We start from the raw sequence: 14,982 nt of genomic DNA, 5'->3' as shown, positions 1-14,982 counted from the left end.
TGTTCATGCATAAACATTGCATATGGCATTTTCATGGTATTGGCTGTTGAAAATCTAATTACAATGGAATTTTCATGAATGTATTGAGCATCCTCAGTCACTTCCCTTCTCCCCCACATTTCCCGCCTTTGCTCTTGAAGATTCTTCCTCGGATGTATTTCCACAGGTGCCAGTACCTCGTCCAAGTGGTTACTCTTTGCATGTGAATCCAGGACATGAGTATTGGCAGGCTCATTGACCATGAAAAGCATCATGGCTGGGGCTAATCCCACTGTCACCTAAAGTCTACAAACTTTAGGAGATCTTTCCAGCAGCAGGAACTGGGTGACAATCAGGAATGTGATCCCTAACAGACTGTTGTCCCGCTCTAAGCCAAGGCCAAATGCAGCAGCTCAGTAGCTGTCCCAACAGAAATTAGAAACTGAATGTGGGACCTTCTGGTCTGTGTGCCTCAGTGTCTTTGCCCACCTGCCCAGTAAGGGGAGTTTGCTGTACTAATATCATTATTTGTGTTAAAGACCTAGTAAATCGAGAACTGTTAAAGTGTCAAAGCACTATCCTCTCAAACTTTCAGGGCCCTACTGGTTTGTTGATTTGCCACTGCAGAGAAGCAGATTGTTGAAAACAAGGTGAGACTACATTTAATTTTCCTTCTTACCCAATCACATTCATTATTTTGCAAAGGTTCAGGAGCACTACAGAATAGTGCAACAGGTAGTGAAAGATGCAGGTTTATGTTTGTGATTTCCCACATGGTAAGCTTTGATCAAAGTTGCACCAATTGGTGAGTAGAGGGGTGTCAAAAGATCTGAGGAAAAGTCTACCCATCCCACTCTCAATGGATGTGTACTAGTGGCCGGTCAACGAATGGGGAAAACAAATCAAGAGAAGTTTGGGGTGGGTGGAGTTAAAAAGAACTATATAGCAAATCTTACTCTCCAGGTCCCCCACAGTAACAGTAACACTGTTGCAGATTAGTTCTGTGCAGAGAATCCCAGCTAAGTGCATCCATGTTGTAGGGCAAAACTCGTTTGACATGCAGCAAAGCTTTAGCCAGTGGTCCCTTTTTCAAAGCACCTCCTTTCTGTTAAAAAGAGACAGACAAAGAAATCCAGTGTTATAACAGCAGCATCCCAATACCTCTTCACTAGAAGCTCTGCACAATTTCAGTAATCGCTCAGTAAGAATAGAATACACATTATAGTTTCCTCGCTGCCTAAATCTAAAGTTGATAACTGCTGAACCAGCCCAAACTGTAGCACCTTTCTCCACATCCTTTCATTGCCCCACTAACCACTGGGTGTGTAACCCTGACTCAGGTATTCCCTCAATCTCTAAGTTACTCATGCGAACAAGCTGCCTGTAACTGCTCATTTTCACCTCTGCATCAGACTCCCTGCCACGAGAGTGAAAACAGGCTCCAAGGCTCAGAGTGAATCACCAATGTTGAGAAGCATGAGTCAGGTTTCCGGCGTTTAATTATTTTTTGCAATTTAGATTTTTTTTGGCATCTTTTAGCAAATTATCATTTGAACCAGATTCCGTGTTTTATCAGCCATTTCATAGAGTCATTTACGGCACAGCAGGAGGTCATTCGGCCCCTTTGTAGGCAGCTGGTGCACTGGTTAATTCGAAAGTTCCACACTTGTACCTGATTTACAAATAGATATTGGAGCCAAACGGTATCAAATCACAACTGAATGGATGGGGAATCAACCAACAAATGAGATATTTAAAAAACAAGCATGAAGAAAGAGGAATAGCAATTAGCCTCTATTTGAACTCAGGTTATACCTAACCTTTTAACTGAATTCAGGAAATGGCTACTCACAGCAATTAAACTTTGTGGCATAAAAGGACATCTTAGCGGCAGAATAATACACTGTTGTTACATAGTACAACAGCTTGTCCTTGTGAGACATCATATTCTACTATTTACTGTGAGTAATTCCATGGAAGAACTGCTGGTTATTGAAAAAAAGTAAACAATGAAGCAAAATTGTGTTAGACTTGAAATTCTAAGTATTAGATTCAAGCAGTACAGCCTGAGGGAGCTGGCATGGAACAAGATGTAGAGTCAACGGTGTAGAGTCAAGAATCCTGTTTCTGAGTTGAATATTCAGATTTTGTTCTGGTGATTCTTCATATCAAATATAAAATTTATGCTAAGAACCATCAATAATTAAGTAGCACAAAGAGCATTTTCATTGTTCTTTTAGAGTTCAAAGACGCAGGAAGTTCTCCTGACCAACATCTTCCTTCATCCAAGCGCCTCCCAAAAAAAGTCATTCATCTCATTTGCTGTTTGTGGGATCTTGCTGTGCACTAATTGGCTGCCCCATTTGTCTCAATAGCAACAACTTCAAAAGTAATTCACTGGCTCTGAAATGCCTTGGGGCATCTTGAGCGTGTGATAAAGTGCAATACACTTGCGATTTTTTTCTTTCTTTCTAAAGATTGCTTTCAACAATTTTTGATTCCTCATCGAGGGTTTATGAAAAGCACACCATATGCTCCATGTCCTGCTATTATCTCTGTAAGGTTGATAGAGCTGTCACACATGCACTGAGGATCATGGAAAACCATCAACAGGGATGTATGTACCATAAATCTTAGCCAACAACTACTTACTTATTTCTTGCTGACATGTCAATTCAATTCCTTCTTTCATCATGGCCTACACCAGCTTGCTTGAGTTTTGAAAATTAACACCAATTGTTTTAAACCCTTTCCACAATCCTAAATATTAACCAGGTCTTAATAATTACTCTTCTTTCAGAATGATGCAGCACCACATATCACCTTACAGACTATCTGAATTACCTTCTAAACATGTATTCGTAGTTTTAGTAACATTCAAACAGTATTGCCTCAAGATGGTAAACACATTAGGTACTTAAGCCAGAACTGCTCTTACCCTAGCAGCCAATGCAAATATACACTGCCGACAAAACCAAGGCGAAGTGAATGCAGTTATTGTGTTATCTACTTTGGGATTGTGGCATTGCTGATGGTAACCTAAAGAGAAACAAAGTTTTACTATTCAAGTCGAGTTTATATTACATTTGACAGCAAGAGACAAATTATCTGTATTCTGGTATCACAAGTAAAAGTGCAGTTGAAGCAAGTAAACAAGCTTCGTAAAAACACGAGGAGACAAATAGGAACTTTTTTGTGAATTTTGTGCTTATCATATTGGGATGTGTTTTTGCTCGGAAAGGAATAGTTCCCATTTCAGGGACTCACCATCAACATCAAGCACTACCAGGCCAGATGCAGCATAGTCAGCTGTAAGGTAAAGCTCACTTCAACAAGGTGCCTCATCCTCAGCCTCAGAATAACACCCTTTTCAGGGTCAGTGTAACATTTTCCATTTTGTATACCAGCAGTGTGAGATTGCTGATCTAGTCCTGAGTAGTGCTGAATTAGGAGCAGTTTTGAGCTGTGGATTCATGCACAATAGAAATTGTTCAAAGTTTCCCAACTCATTTCACATACGACCCTGACAATCAGCTTTCTATTCTTACAATTTGGAACTCCTTTGGAAATAAAGCATTAACCTCGTTCAAACTAATGAGTTCCTTCTTCCCTTAGAGTAATGCATTGAACAGCTGGTGTACTCCAACATTACTGTCTCCAATGCATTAGTATATTGAGAAATACTATATAAACTTACACAACATAATAGGGTAAAATGATATACTTCTCTAAACAACTTTTAGTGTTCTCTAGCAGGATTAATAGTCGTTAGTGGATAAGATTAGTATGTCATCTCTGTATAAATTAGAACATCTGACAAAGTCAGGAAATTTCAGTCAATTCAGTTAAAATGTTTTTCAAAGTACAAGATAACAAGGTAGTCCATAGAGTCCCAAAGATGGGGGACTTAGTTATTGGAAAGACTGGAGAAGCTGGGATTGTTCTCCTTCGAGCTGAGAAGGTTAAGGAGAGATTTAATAGAGGCATTCAAAATTATGAGGGGTTTTGCAGAGTAAATAGGGAAAAATTGAAAATTGTTTCCAATGTCAGGCAGGTAGGTAACCAGAGGACACAGATTTAAGGTAGTGGTCAAAGAACTAGAGGGGAGATGAGGAAACATTTGTTTACGAGTTATGATTTGAAATGGACCCTGAAAGGGTGGTGGAAACAGATATAGATTCCATAGAACATTTCAAAAGGAAATTGGATAAATACTTGCAAAGGAAAAATTTACAGGGCTATGGAGAAAGAGCTGGGGAGTGGGACTAATTGGATAGCTCTCTCTAAGAGATGATACAGGAATGACGGGACAATGGTCTCCTTCTGTGATGTATGATTCTATAAGTGGTGCATTCTGCACTGCCGTGAATTACTAGTGCGTCCAATTGCGCACCCTCTGAGTTTCCACTCTTAGTCCAGCCACAATTGGCAGGCACTGAGAAAGGGCTAGCTTTCACAGAGAGAGAGAGACAGAGACAGGGAAGGATAAAAAAGGAATATTGCAAGCAGATCCAAGGAATGAACTACATCCTGCAATACAGTCTTAAACAGAATGAGGAAATACTATAACATAGAAGGAATAAAATGTTAGCGATGTGAAAGGACGATGGTTGATGTTAAATGAATTCTTACATGAGTTCACATGATATACAAAGAGTTTCCAATCTGTTTTAAATTCCTTATGCCAAATGATACATTATGTGAATTGAAACACTTTACAAAACTAATACTGTTTGCTCTGGCACGGCTCACAATACAACATACAATCCTACAATACTCAACAATTAAATTTCAGCAAATAAAATTTCAACATGATGATAGGTTTTGTGACGGTAATAATGAAATATTGTTTCCAGTGGTTGGAAAATGGGAAACATAAGGAAATTGAGTGAAGGGGCAAATTTAGAACAATTCTTTTCCACACAGTGGGTATTAGAACATGGAATGCTGTACCAAGAGTGGTTATTGAGGCAATCTATAACATTATGGAAAAGAGAATTAGATAACTATTTAAAAAAGGAAAAATATAAAAAAGACACAGGAAAAGGGCAGAATGGAGTAAGTAGTTGCCGTTGAAGAACTAGCACAGGCAGAATGGGTTAAATGACCACCTGAAAAGTAATCTTATGATTCAGTGACACAATGGTATCTCTTAAAGACATCTAAAATGCTGGCTGAACTATAGAGACATTTTATAGAGTCCCTGTTACTGCTGGAACTTCATTTCTGGGAAGCAGTTTTTAAATCATACCAGTTACAGGTGTAGCATAAAGCAAAGCGGAGAGCCAAAATTATTCCTGATGTGATAAATCCCATGATATAGTCACTGCCTTGCAGTTTGTTATTTACAAATAGGTAATAAATTGATCACAATCTTTTCTACATCAAAATGTATACATGAGAAAATAATGTTAAGCAAATGACAACTTGTCTTCAGTCACACAGCAGTAGGATAATTATAATTCCAAACTGACTTGGCATATACCTGGAACCTTACAGCAGCCAGTCATACAATTAATGTCATCTCAACAGTGCAGCTTATATCATAGATCATGAAACACTAAAAGTTTGATTGAGAGAAATATTATATATCATTTATTAACCAACACGTATTTTCTCTGGGCCTGTTGCTCAAATAAATGGATGAAGTACCTTAATGTCTAGCCTTTCATAAAGATAGCTTCACTTCAGTTTCATTCCTCCCAATTGCACTGTGTTATTTCCTCTGCCTAGGCAACGCATGGCATGTAGTGTTGTACACTTTTAAATGTCCACATGCTACACTTCATTCTCTGCCCATATATCCTGTTCTGAAGCTCCTGCTAATGTTGCTCCAGGAGATTCACAAAAAAATGGTGTTGGCTGACATCCTCCAAATTGCCCTCTCTCTCTCACTGGGGAAATGCCCTGCCTCTGCTCAAGAGGAGTTCTGATTAAGAAACTCATTCTGTGGAGAGCAGGGTGCCATTGTAACAGGCGATGGGGACAGATTCCCTTTTGCTTCCAATCCCCTTTCAGGTGCATATGTTACATGCTTTTTTTGTTGGCCTTGAGCATTCTCAAAGGGGATTATTAATAGTACCTCTTACCTAGGCCACACTTGCCACAAATTAAAATTTCATTAGGTGGTGTAGATGTTTTCTCTGAGCAGATGTTACACCTCGGTTCTTCTCCAGGAACACCAGCTGTTTAAAGAAAATTGATCTTATAATGTGGAAATCTTGGACAAAAATCAACTATTAGAGAAAATAGATGGGCAAACAAGAATGAAATAATGTTAATATATTTCAAAGGCTGCAGCTTTCAAATGACCTCAGTTCCCAAGATAAAGGAGAGGGACAATTCATCTAGGATATCTGCTCCTGATTACAATGCACTGGGGTAGATCTTGACTTTGTGTGATAGTGGAAAATGGGTGACAGTGAATTGAGCAGACTGTTATACATCTCTCCCAATGTGTACTTCTACGAAAGACAGCAGAAATAAAAAATCGGGAGACATGAAAATCTAGCTGCTGACTCATTATCAATTGTTTTACACTATTGCACCAAGTCAACATCTACCCGATTGACTGCTGTCGGAAAGCATTTATGTGTGGATTTCAGACGAGGATCTGGATTGGCTCAGCTGTGATTCTTCCCCATATTCAAATAGCTTGAATACATACAAACACACATATATAATGGAAAAACACTTGGAAATGAATAACAGTCCTCACTACCATTTCATTTTAATGACTGGAATACCTGTTTAAAACATATACCAGATTCTCCCAAGGACCTAGTGGGTAAATGTACAGTCCACTATATATGGACCGGACAGGTTACAGAATTATAATTGGAGTCTGCAAACTAAGGAGGGAAAAAGGACAAGGGTCAAGGGTGCCCACTTCTGGCTACTATCAATGCATTCTGACTGGAAAATGCACTTATGTGGACATGAGGGTGAGTAACAGAAGGAGCAAGCATGCAACAACCTCCACATTTGGACAGATTATCTACCCGATGGGCTTGTACTTGAAGAATGGTCTCTGACCTGTGATACTGTACCTTAAGACGACGGTGGGGGGGGGGGGGGGGGGGGGGGGGGGGACTATAAAATATTCCTTATTTTCTCAGTTATTTTTAAATAAAGGCGGTAGGTATAATATGAACGGTGAGGTAAAGTATTATTGTAAAAAGTCAGCATTTTAGCCTTTCAAATTGTGGAAAGTTCTTCTAATGATAATGTAATGGCCCTCAACTCAATAGGTGTCCACATAGTACTGAATATTGTACTCACCTTGTTGTATATCTTTCCAAAGAATCCAAAATTCAGAATTATCTTCAAAGACTAAAAGGCAAATTTGTTTATGCTTGTTCACCTGAAGAGTTTCAACAAAACCAATTCATTAACTCAGTTCCAAACCCATGATTAATATTCCAGCAATAATTAATGATACAGATTTTGATTATCTTATTCTAATCACATAATTCATTATATTAAAAATAAGTATTATTTTCATTACTTTCTCTACCATTTTCGCTGTAAGACTGCATTGTACCTGCCGTACATCAGTGAAAAATACATTTACAGCAGGTACCAGGAAAAAAATCTTTACACAGTGAACGATAAATTATTGGAATAATCTTTTAAACAAGGTAACAAATTTGAAAAAATAATGCTTTTCAAAATACAGTTCGAGACCATGGTGAGGGAGTGTATTTACTGCAGGGATGAACTTTGAAGAGCTGAATGGCCTTTTCTCACTGCTGGTGTTTTTTTTCCTTATTGAACATTAATTACACGCTCATAATAATGGGCCAAGAGCTACAAAGGTGACTGCCAATTGGGAAACTTGCATTGAAATCTCAAGCTCAACTGAAATTCACACTCAAGTTTCTTGGGTTGTTGGGTGGGGCGGGAGGATGGGGACAGGAAATCTGGTTGGGAATGGGCACATTTCTTCTTGCATTAGTCAGGAGTATCTGCTGACAGATTGATCAAGGAGCTTACAGAGATTCACACAAGCTGGGTCCTCATCCCCTCACAACCTGAGCGGGCAGTAGGGAATAAAAATTGAAAAAAATACAGCAATATAGTCTTATATACAGAGGCATTTTACTAAAAACATTTTAACTGTTTTAGTCAGGAACGTCCATGCCTTCTTGATCTTTCCCAGGTAGACCAATCCATCTGTCCATCTGGATAAGACATACTGCCCTTCAGTAAATGCACAATTCTGTTCCGTGTGCACAGTTCCATTTTGCAGAGATTTATTAGGAATCTTTTGGCTGCATTTGGCGATGGCACCAACATCTCTCGGTTGCGGTTCCAACGTGCCTTTCTCCATCAGCTCCTCCTTCTGCAATAAAATCAAAATAAGAAAAATCACATATTAATAACATTATTACAAGATTAGCCAACTGACAATTTCTACTATACTCAAATGCAATGAACATTTTGTCCCAGAAGAAGTGGTTGGTGCAGTACACTGCTATTAAGTTCTGAACCACTGCCCATCAGCTCTGGAGACCCCAGATCACTTCCAGAAGTTTAATTCAAAGTTACTACAAATAAAATTCACAGCATAGTCTATTAATATTACATAGAAACTACAGAACAGGCCAGTTGACCTACCTAACTTGTCTGTGCTCCGCAAAAGCCTCCTTCCACTCTAATAATCCTGTACCCCATTTAGTTTGTTACATTTCAAGGAATAGGCCTTCTTATTCCTCCTGCCACCTGACACTTGCATTACAACAACAACTTATATTTATATAGCATCTTTAATGGAATAGAACGTCCCAAAATGCTTCACTGGAGCAATATAAAACAAAGTGTGAAACCGAGCCACAAAAGGAAATATTAGGTCAGGTGACCAAACGCTTGGTCAAAGAGGTATGTTTTAAGGAGCGTCTTAAGAGGAAAGCAAGGTGATTTGTGAATATGAATGTATTTGCCATTTGCTTGGCCAATGTTAATGTCTTGTATTTTGTTGCATTCTCCACAATACTAACTATACTCCCCAATTTAATGCCATTGTCAAATTTTGATATTGTACATCATTATATTGCCTTTCATTTACTGTTTATCCACTGCAAGCCTGTTTGTGTACCTTGGTGCAATCCTCCACATCATTAGCTTTCACCTGAACCCCACCTAATTTATCATCTGCAATTCTTGACGCTACACCTCTAATTTCTGAGTCCAAATCATTTATGTACATGGTGAACAACACGGATGACAGCGTGGCTGCCTACTGGGCATCACTTCCCACTTTCTGCCAGTCCGACAAATGCCCCTTAACCCTTACTACCCGTTTTCTTATTTTTAGCCGCCTATCAATCCATTCTGCTACTGGCCCTGACTCCACATGCTTTGTCCTTTTTCATGAGTTTTATATATGGCATCTTATCAAAAGCCTCCTGAAACTCCGTATACCACATCCACTGTAATGCCATTGCCTACTCTTTCTTCTGTTGTATCTTCAAGAATTCAAAAAAATTCTAAAAATCCCTCCATGGCCTTGACCCTTCCTATCTCTGTAATCTCCTTCAGCCCTACAACTTTTAATTCCAGGCCTCTTGAGCATTCCTGATTTTAATCATTCCACCATTGGTGGCTGTGCTTTTAGCTGCATAGGCCCTAAGCTCTGGAATACCCTGCATATGCCTCTCTACTTCACTTCCCTCCTTTAAGACACTCCTTAAAACCTACCTCTTTGACCAAGCTTTTGGTCATCTGCCCTATTGTCTCCTTACGTGGTTGGGTGTCATATTTTGTTTTACAATGCCTGTGAAACATCTTGGGACACTTTATTACCTTAAAAGGTGCTATATAAATATAAGTTGTCGTTGATTTCAATAAAGTTAATTAAGCATGACCTTGCTTTTAGAAATGCATGCTTTATGATATTCTCTATCTCTAGATGTTACATTATCTGATGTATTAGCAAAGAGTCTAGTGTCTTTCCTACCGCTGATGTTAAACTGACTTCTAGTTCCTGGAGCTCAATTTTAAAATTCAAATCCTTGTTTTTAAATCCCTCCAAAGCCTCGCTCTCTCTCCCTATCTCTGCATTCCTCCAATTCTAGCTTTGCACACATCCCCGATTTCAATCCCTCCATCATTGGTGCTGTGCCTTCAGATGCCTAGTCCCTTATCTTTGTAATTCCCCCCTAAACCACTCTGCCACTCTCTCCTCCATTCAGACACTCCTTAAAACCTACCTCTGAACAAGCTTTTGATCACCTGTCCCAATATCTTGTATGGCTCGGTGTCAAATTTTGTTTGATTATGCTCTTCTGAAGTGGGTTGAGATGTTTTATTACATTAAAGGCACCACATAAGTGCAATTTGTTATAGTTGTCTCTTTTTTGAAGCCAGGAATTTTATTTGCTGTTCGCCAGTCCTCTGCTGCTATTCCTTTTTTCTATTTATTTTTTATAGAAGATATTAGTGCCTCAGCTACCTCCTCTCTAGTTCCTTTCAGTACCTGTGGGTGCAATCCATCTGGATCTGGGGTCTTGTCCTCCTTAAGTTTGGCTAGTTTGTTTAGCATCTCTTTCATTTCCTCTTTGGTAGCTTCTTCAGTGAAAATTGAGGCAAAGTGTCTGTTGCCATTTCAGTATCAAGCCTTGTGAGTTTATCTTGCTCACAGCGACCTTATCCATATCTTAATTCTCTTTTTGTAACTGATGTGCCTATGCATGTGTATTTTACATCTAAATATTAACTGGTAACTTTTTGACACATCTATACACAAAACAGGAAATCTTGAATGAAATTTTATGCAATTCAGTCAATTCTTTACATGAAGTGTCAGCTCAAGCCACAAGTAGCATTCTTGTTTTTGTGTCAGAAGGTTGTGGGTTAAAGGCCCCACAGCAAGATGTATGTGCCTAACTTAGGCTAACACTAATGAAACATTGAGGGATGTGATTAATGTTGATGGAGATGGTGTCCTTTGAAAGAGACAATTAAGATCCTATCAGTGTGCAGCTTTGTTGAAAAAAAGAGCAGGGAGTTCTCCTAATATCCTGATCAAGATTCCTACTTCAATTAAAAACAGATTTACCTCCATAACAATAGTCACTACACTCCAAAACATATTACATCTGTGCAACGCTTTGAAACATTTCAGTTATATAAGATACTTTATAAATGTAAGTCTTTGTTATCTCTGTTACAGCTCCCTTTCTTCTGAAGTCTAACTTTTAATGTATCTGTGCAAAAGCTTGGACAATAATAAAACAATGCAAATTGTTGCATATTTTCAGATGAATCTCAAAATTGGTGAATGAAAGAGCATTAAAAAGAGACAAAAGAGTAATGCAAAAACTGCACTGGTATATTTGTATTTTGAATAAAAACATTCAATGTATAACTATTATTTGCATTTTGAAACACACCAAGATTTAAATCACATCTACGGTGCAGACAATTTACCCGCTTAATGAAAAATGGAAAAAAGTCAGTTTAGACCATCCATCATCACTTAGACATCAGTCAATATACTCAACAAATTCTGCAGCTCCAATTAAAATATAATGGACTCGCAACAGAATTCCACATTTTATTACCGATTCTTCGAGCATACTGAGGAGGTGCAGAACGAGGATGTCACACTTATGTAGCAGGGATTGTGGCTCCCCGGATGGGGGTCTAAATAGATTATGACGGTAATGTGACAATGTTTCGACAAGTAAGATTGCTGCAGTGGATCCTGACATTCAGTAGCCTATTTGTCCTGCTATCAAAAGCGCTTGTGATACGCTAAACTCCTTACATCACAATTCTATTATATTAATTATTTTATTTTATTTACTATTGTAATGAACATCCCAATGTGGACACAATTTACTGGTCATTCTGAATGTGCTTTTAATCATGTATTTTAATATTGGTCACCACAGTCAAAGTGCAGAAACACTACAGTACCACCATGAGTTCTTTTAAGCGTTAGTTCTACTGAAAGAGTTCCCTGCAATTCTTTAACTCTGCCTCCACACAAGGTTTTTGAAAGCACCAATCCTCATTAAGCAATAGAACTCTTTATCAAGGCGTTGCTGTTATTGTCGTCAGGATGAAGGATGAGAAGGCTTCAGAGATGGGACAAAAAAGATTTATGAGAACAGTTCCAGGGATGAGGAACTTCCGTTATGTGGATATATTGGAGAAGCTGGGGTTGTTCTCCCTAGAGGAGAGAAGGCTGAGAGCAGATTTGATAGAGGTGTTCAAAAAAATGTGAGATATAGACAGAATAGAGTGAAATTGTCCTCATTAGCAAAAGAATCAGGAACCAGCGGTCACAGATATAAGGTGATTGGCAAAAGAACCAAAAGCAACATGAGGGAATTTTTTTCTTAACTCAGCAAGTGGTTAGGATCTGGAATGCACTACTTGAGATTTTGGTGGAGGCAGATTCAACTGTGGCTTTCAAAATGGAACTGGGTGAACACCCGAAGAGAAAAAAATTGCACGTCTACGGGGCAAGGGTTGGTGAGTGGGACTAGCTAAACCGCTCTTGCAGAGAGCCGACAGGGACTTGGTGGACTGAATGTCCTCCTTCTGTGCTGTAACCATTCTTGATTCTATGAGCCCTTTAACCCTATGAGGAATCAGTTATATCTTTAAAATAACTACTGGCTTCTTAAATATTTCCTAAAATATATATTTTAAATACTTGTTTTATTTTAGAGATACAGCACTGAAACAGGCCCTTCGGCCCACCGAGTCTGTGCCGACCATCAACCACCCATTTATACTAATCCTACACTAATCCCATATTCCTACCACATCCCCACCTGTCCCTATATTTCCCTACCACCTACCTATACTAGTGGCAATTTATAATGGCCAATTTACCTATCAACCTGCAAGTCTTTTGGCTTGTGGGAGGAAACCGGAGCACCCAGAGAAAACCCACGCAGACACAGGGAGAACTTGCAAACTCCACACAGGCAGTACCCAGAATTGAACCCGGGTCGCTGGAGCTGTGAGGCTGCGGTGCTAACCACTGCGCCACTGTAGAAATTTGGATTAATTGACAGTCTCATATTTTAGTGCCAATGTTTGAGTGCAGTTGGGCCACTTCGATGTGACATAACCTTTCTGCTGACCGTTTAACTTCCCTCCTAACTTTTCCTCAGTTCTAATGAAAGGTCACAGACCTGAAACCTTAACTCCACAAGATGCTGCCAGGCCATCTTCTGTTTCTTATTCCAAGTTTGCAGCACCCACAGCATTTTGCTTCTGCGGCTTCCTGAAAGTTTTACACCTCCTGATGGGGCGAAGTTCGGCAGCAATAAAGCTAAGATCATGCAAGGTGTAGTCACTGAGTGAACCTGTGTGTGCAGCCTTTGCTCAAGGTGTTCACCCCGCGGGCTTCCTCTTCACGTCAAAGCGCGCCAAGAAAGACCCGCCTCCGTCCAGACCATTAGCCAATCGGCTCCCGCAAAGCGCACTCTGGCCCCGCCCATGCCCGGCTACGATTGGTCCAAAGTTTACAGCTGCCGCTATAAAGGCCCTGAGTGGCCCGGTCCCGGCGTCAATCAAGCGCAGGTCGGGTCATTCGGTGCTGCTGCTGACATTGACGGTAACGCCGTTACTTTCCCTTTTGCAATTTTATTTTACTCACACTAAAGTTATAGTCATAATTAGGCGCTGGTCTACCCCGAACTCGCCTTGACACGCCTCGTCATGAGAACATTAAATCAGATCCTACTTCAGCCCAAACTGATGGTCGGGCAGCTCAAAAAATAAAACACCATTCAAAAAAAAAATCAAATAACTCGCAGCGAATAAAATACAACAGAAACACAAGAGCTGGGCGAGTTACATGTTAAACATGGCCGCTTGTAAGGCAATAGTTTAGTGCAATGTATTTTACAAAAATATTACGCGTTCACCGCCGTGACGAACAAGTAAACATTTTAGCATAAACAAGATCAAACTGTTACATTGAATTCAAAAAGTAAAACCCAGCTCCTGGCAAGCAGGAACTCCTGAATTGAAAATTACTGCAGCACTTTAGAGGTGATCAGATTTTAATTCGCATGCTGACAATATCTTATTTTGGTAACCGGGTTAAATTATACATTTTAAGGGCGATGCATGAGGTTAAGATCGATCTCTTAAATCAATATCTGGCAGCAGTCTGTATTAGTTTTTTTAAAAAGGCACATCATTCCAGCATGAGTTTTGGGAGTTTCAGCAAGTCAGTTCATTGCAATTTGCTGCAAGAACGGCTTCAGAGTCCACTCATCTGTCAGGATCTCCGTCCACTTTGATCCGAATCAGTTAATTTAAGATCAAACAGCAAAGCACCCATTTGCATTTTTCAAACTCTCCCCGCCCGCCCTCTCTCCTGTTGTAGCAGCATTGCACAAACCTGCTGCAGCCTTACCCACTCTCTCTCTCACACACACACACGTTTCCACTTCACTGCCGTCTTTTTGCTGAAAGTCACGCTTCCCTCTTGCCGATAAAAATCCCTTCCACACCAATCACTCAATCGGCGGCACGTCCACTGCACTGCTGCTGGGGCACTGACACTATGTCCAGTTACACTCTCAGCTCCCGGCCCTATAAGTCGCCATTTTTTTCTCTTTCCCGCGATTTATTTGCGTGTGCTTATGTAATTAACACATCATCATAAGGAAGTTAGCAGTGAGTGTGTGCGGGCTCCGGGCACACGCACCCTGAGCACCGCCCAGAGCAAGTACAGCCCTGCAGTGCAACTTCCCAGCCCAGCACCAGGGCAATGTCAGAGCCGCAAATTCACACAAACAGGTACAGCCTGAGAGATGACAAAGCAAAATACTATACATGCCACATCTCAACTGTGACTTGGACTGCATTTCACATCAACTTTCTGCTTTCCAAAATAAACTACACAAGCCGTATTCTACATTTTATGAAAACACATGCAAAAATGAATTGCAATTCCTGAGGCTTGTTTACACTTCGGGATTTATTTATCCGTCTTATTCTTGGTGGGTTTGCATTCTGGGCGGAATC

At 39.9% G+C, this 14,982-nt stretch overlaps 1 protein-coding gene across 6 annotated transcripts in view; it reads right to left on the bottom strand.

The window, feature by feature from the left end:
* The window catches only part of phf19 (PHD finger protein 19), a 39,411-nt gene extending 24,788 nt beyond the window's left edge, over positions 1 to 14,623 (bottom strand). For 4 of the 6 annotated variants that reach the window (XM_068012381.1, XM_068012383.1, XM_068012382.1 and 1 more), the window contains exons 1-6: positions 13,134 to 13,349; positions 8,123 to 8,323; positions 7,261 to 7,342; positions 6,069 to 6,164; positions 2,918 to 3,018; positions 936 to 1,084 (exon numbers count right to left, since the gene is read on the bottom strand). In XM_068012381.1, coding sequence (XP_067868482.1) covers positions 936 to 1,084; positions 2,918 to 3,018; positions 6,069 to 6,164; positions 7,261 to 7,342; positions 8,123 to 8,323; positions 13,134 to 13,283 — 779 coding nt within the window. In that variant the 5' untranslated portion in view covers positions 13,284 to 13,349. Of the gene's footprint in view, positions 1 to 935; positions 1,085 to 2,917; positions 3,019 to 6,068; positions 6,165 to 7,260; positions 7,343 to 8,122; positions 8,324 to 13,133; positions 13,350 to 14,353 lie in introns of those variants that run through there. The other 2 variants (XM_068012385.1, XM_068012384.1) reach the window with 2 other exon arrangements.
* Between the last annotated feature and the right edge of the window lie 359 nt (positions 14,624 to 14,982).

This window comes from Heterodontus francisci, chromosome 32 (genome assembly GCF_036365525.1).
Source record: "Heterodontus francisci isolate sHetFra1 chromosome 32, sHetFra1.hap1, whole genome shotgun sequence".
Classification (NCBI taxonomy): Eukaryota; Metazoa; Chordata; class Chondrichthyes; order Heterodontiformes; family Heterodontidae; genus Heterodontus; species Heterodontus francisci.
Note: the sequence above shows the minus strand (reverse complement) of the source record. Positions and strands in the feature narration are given on the sequence as shown.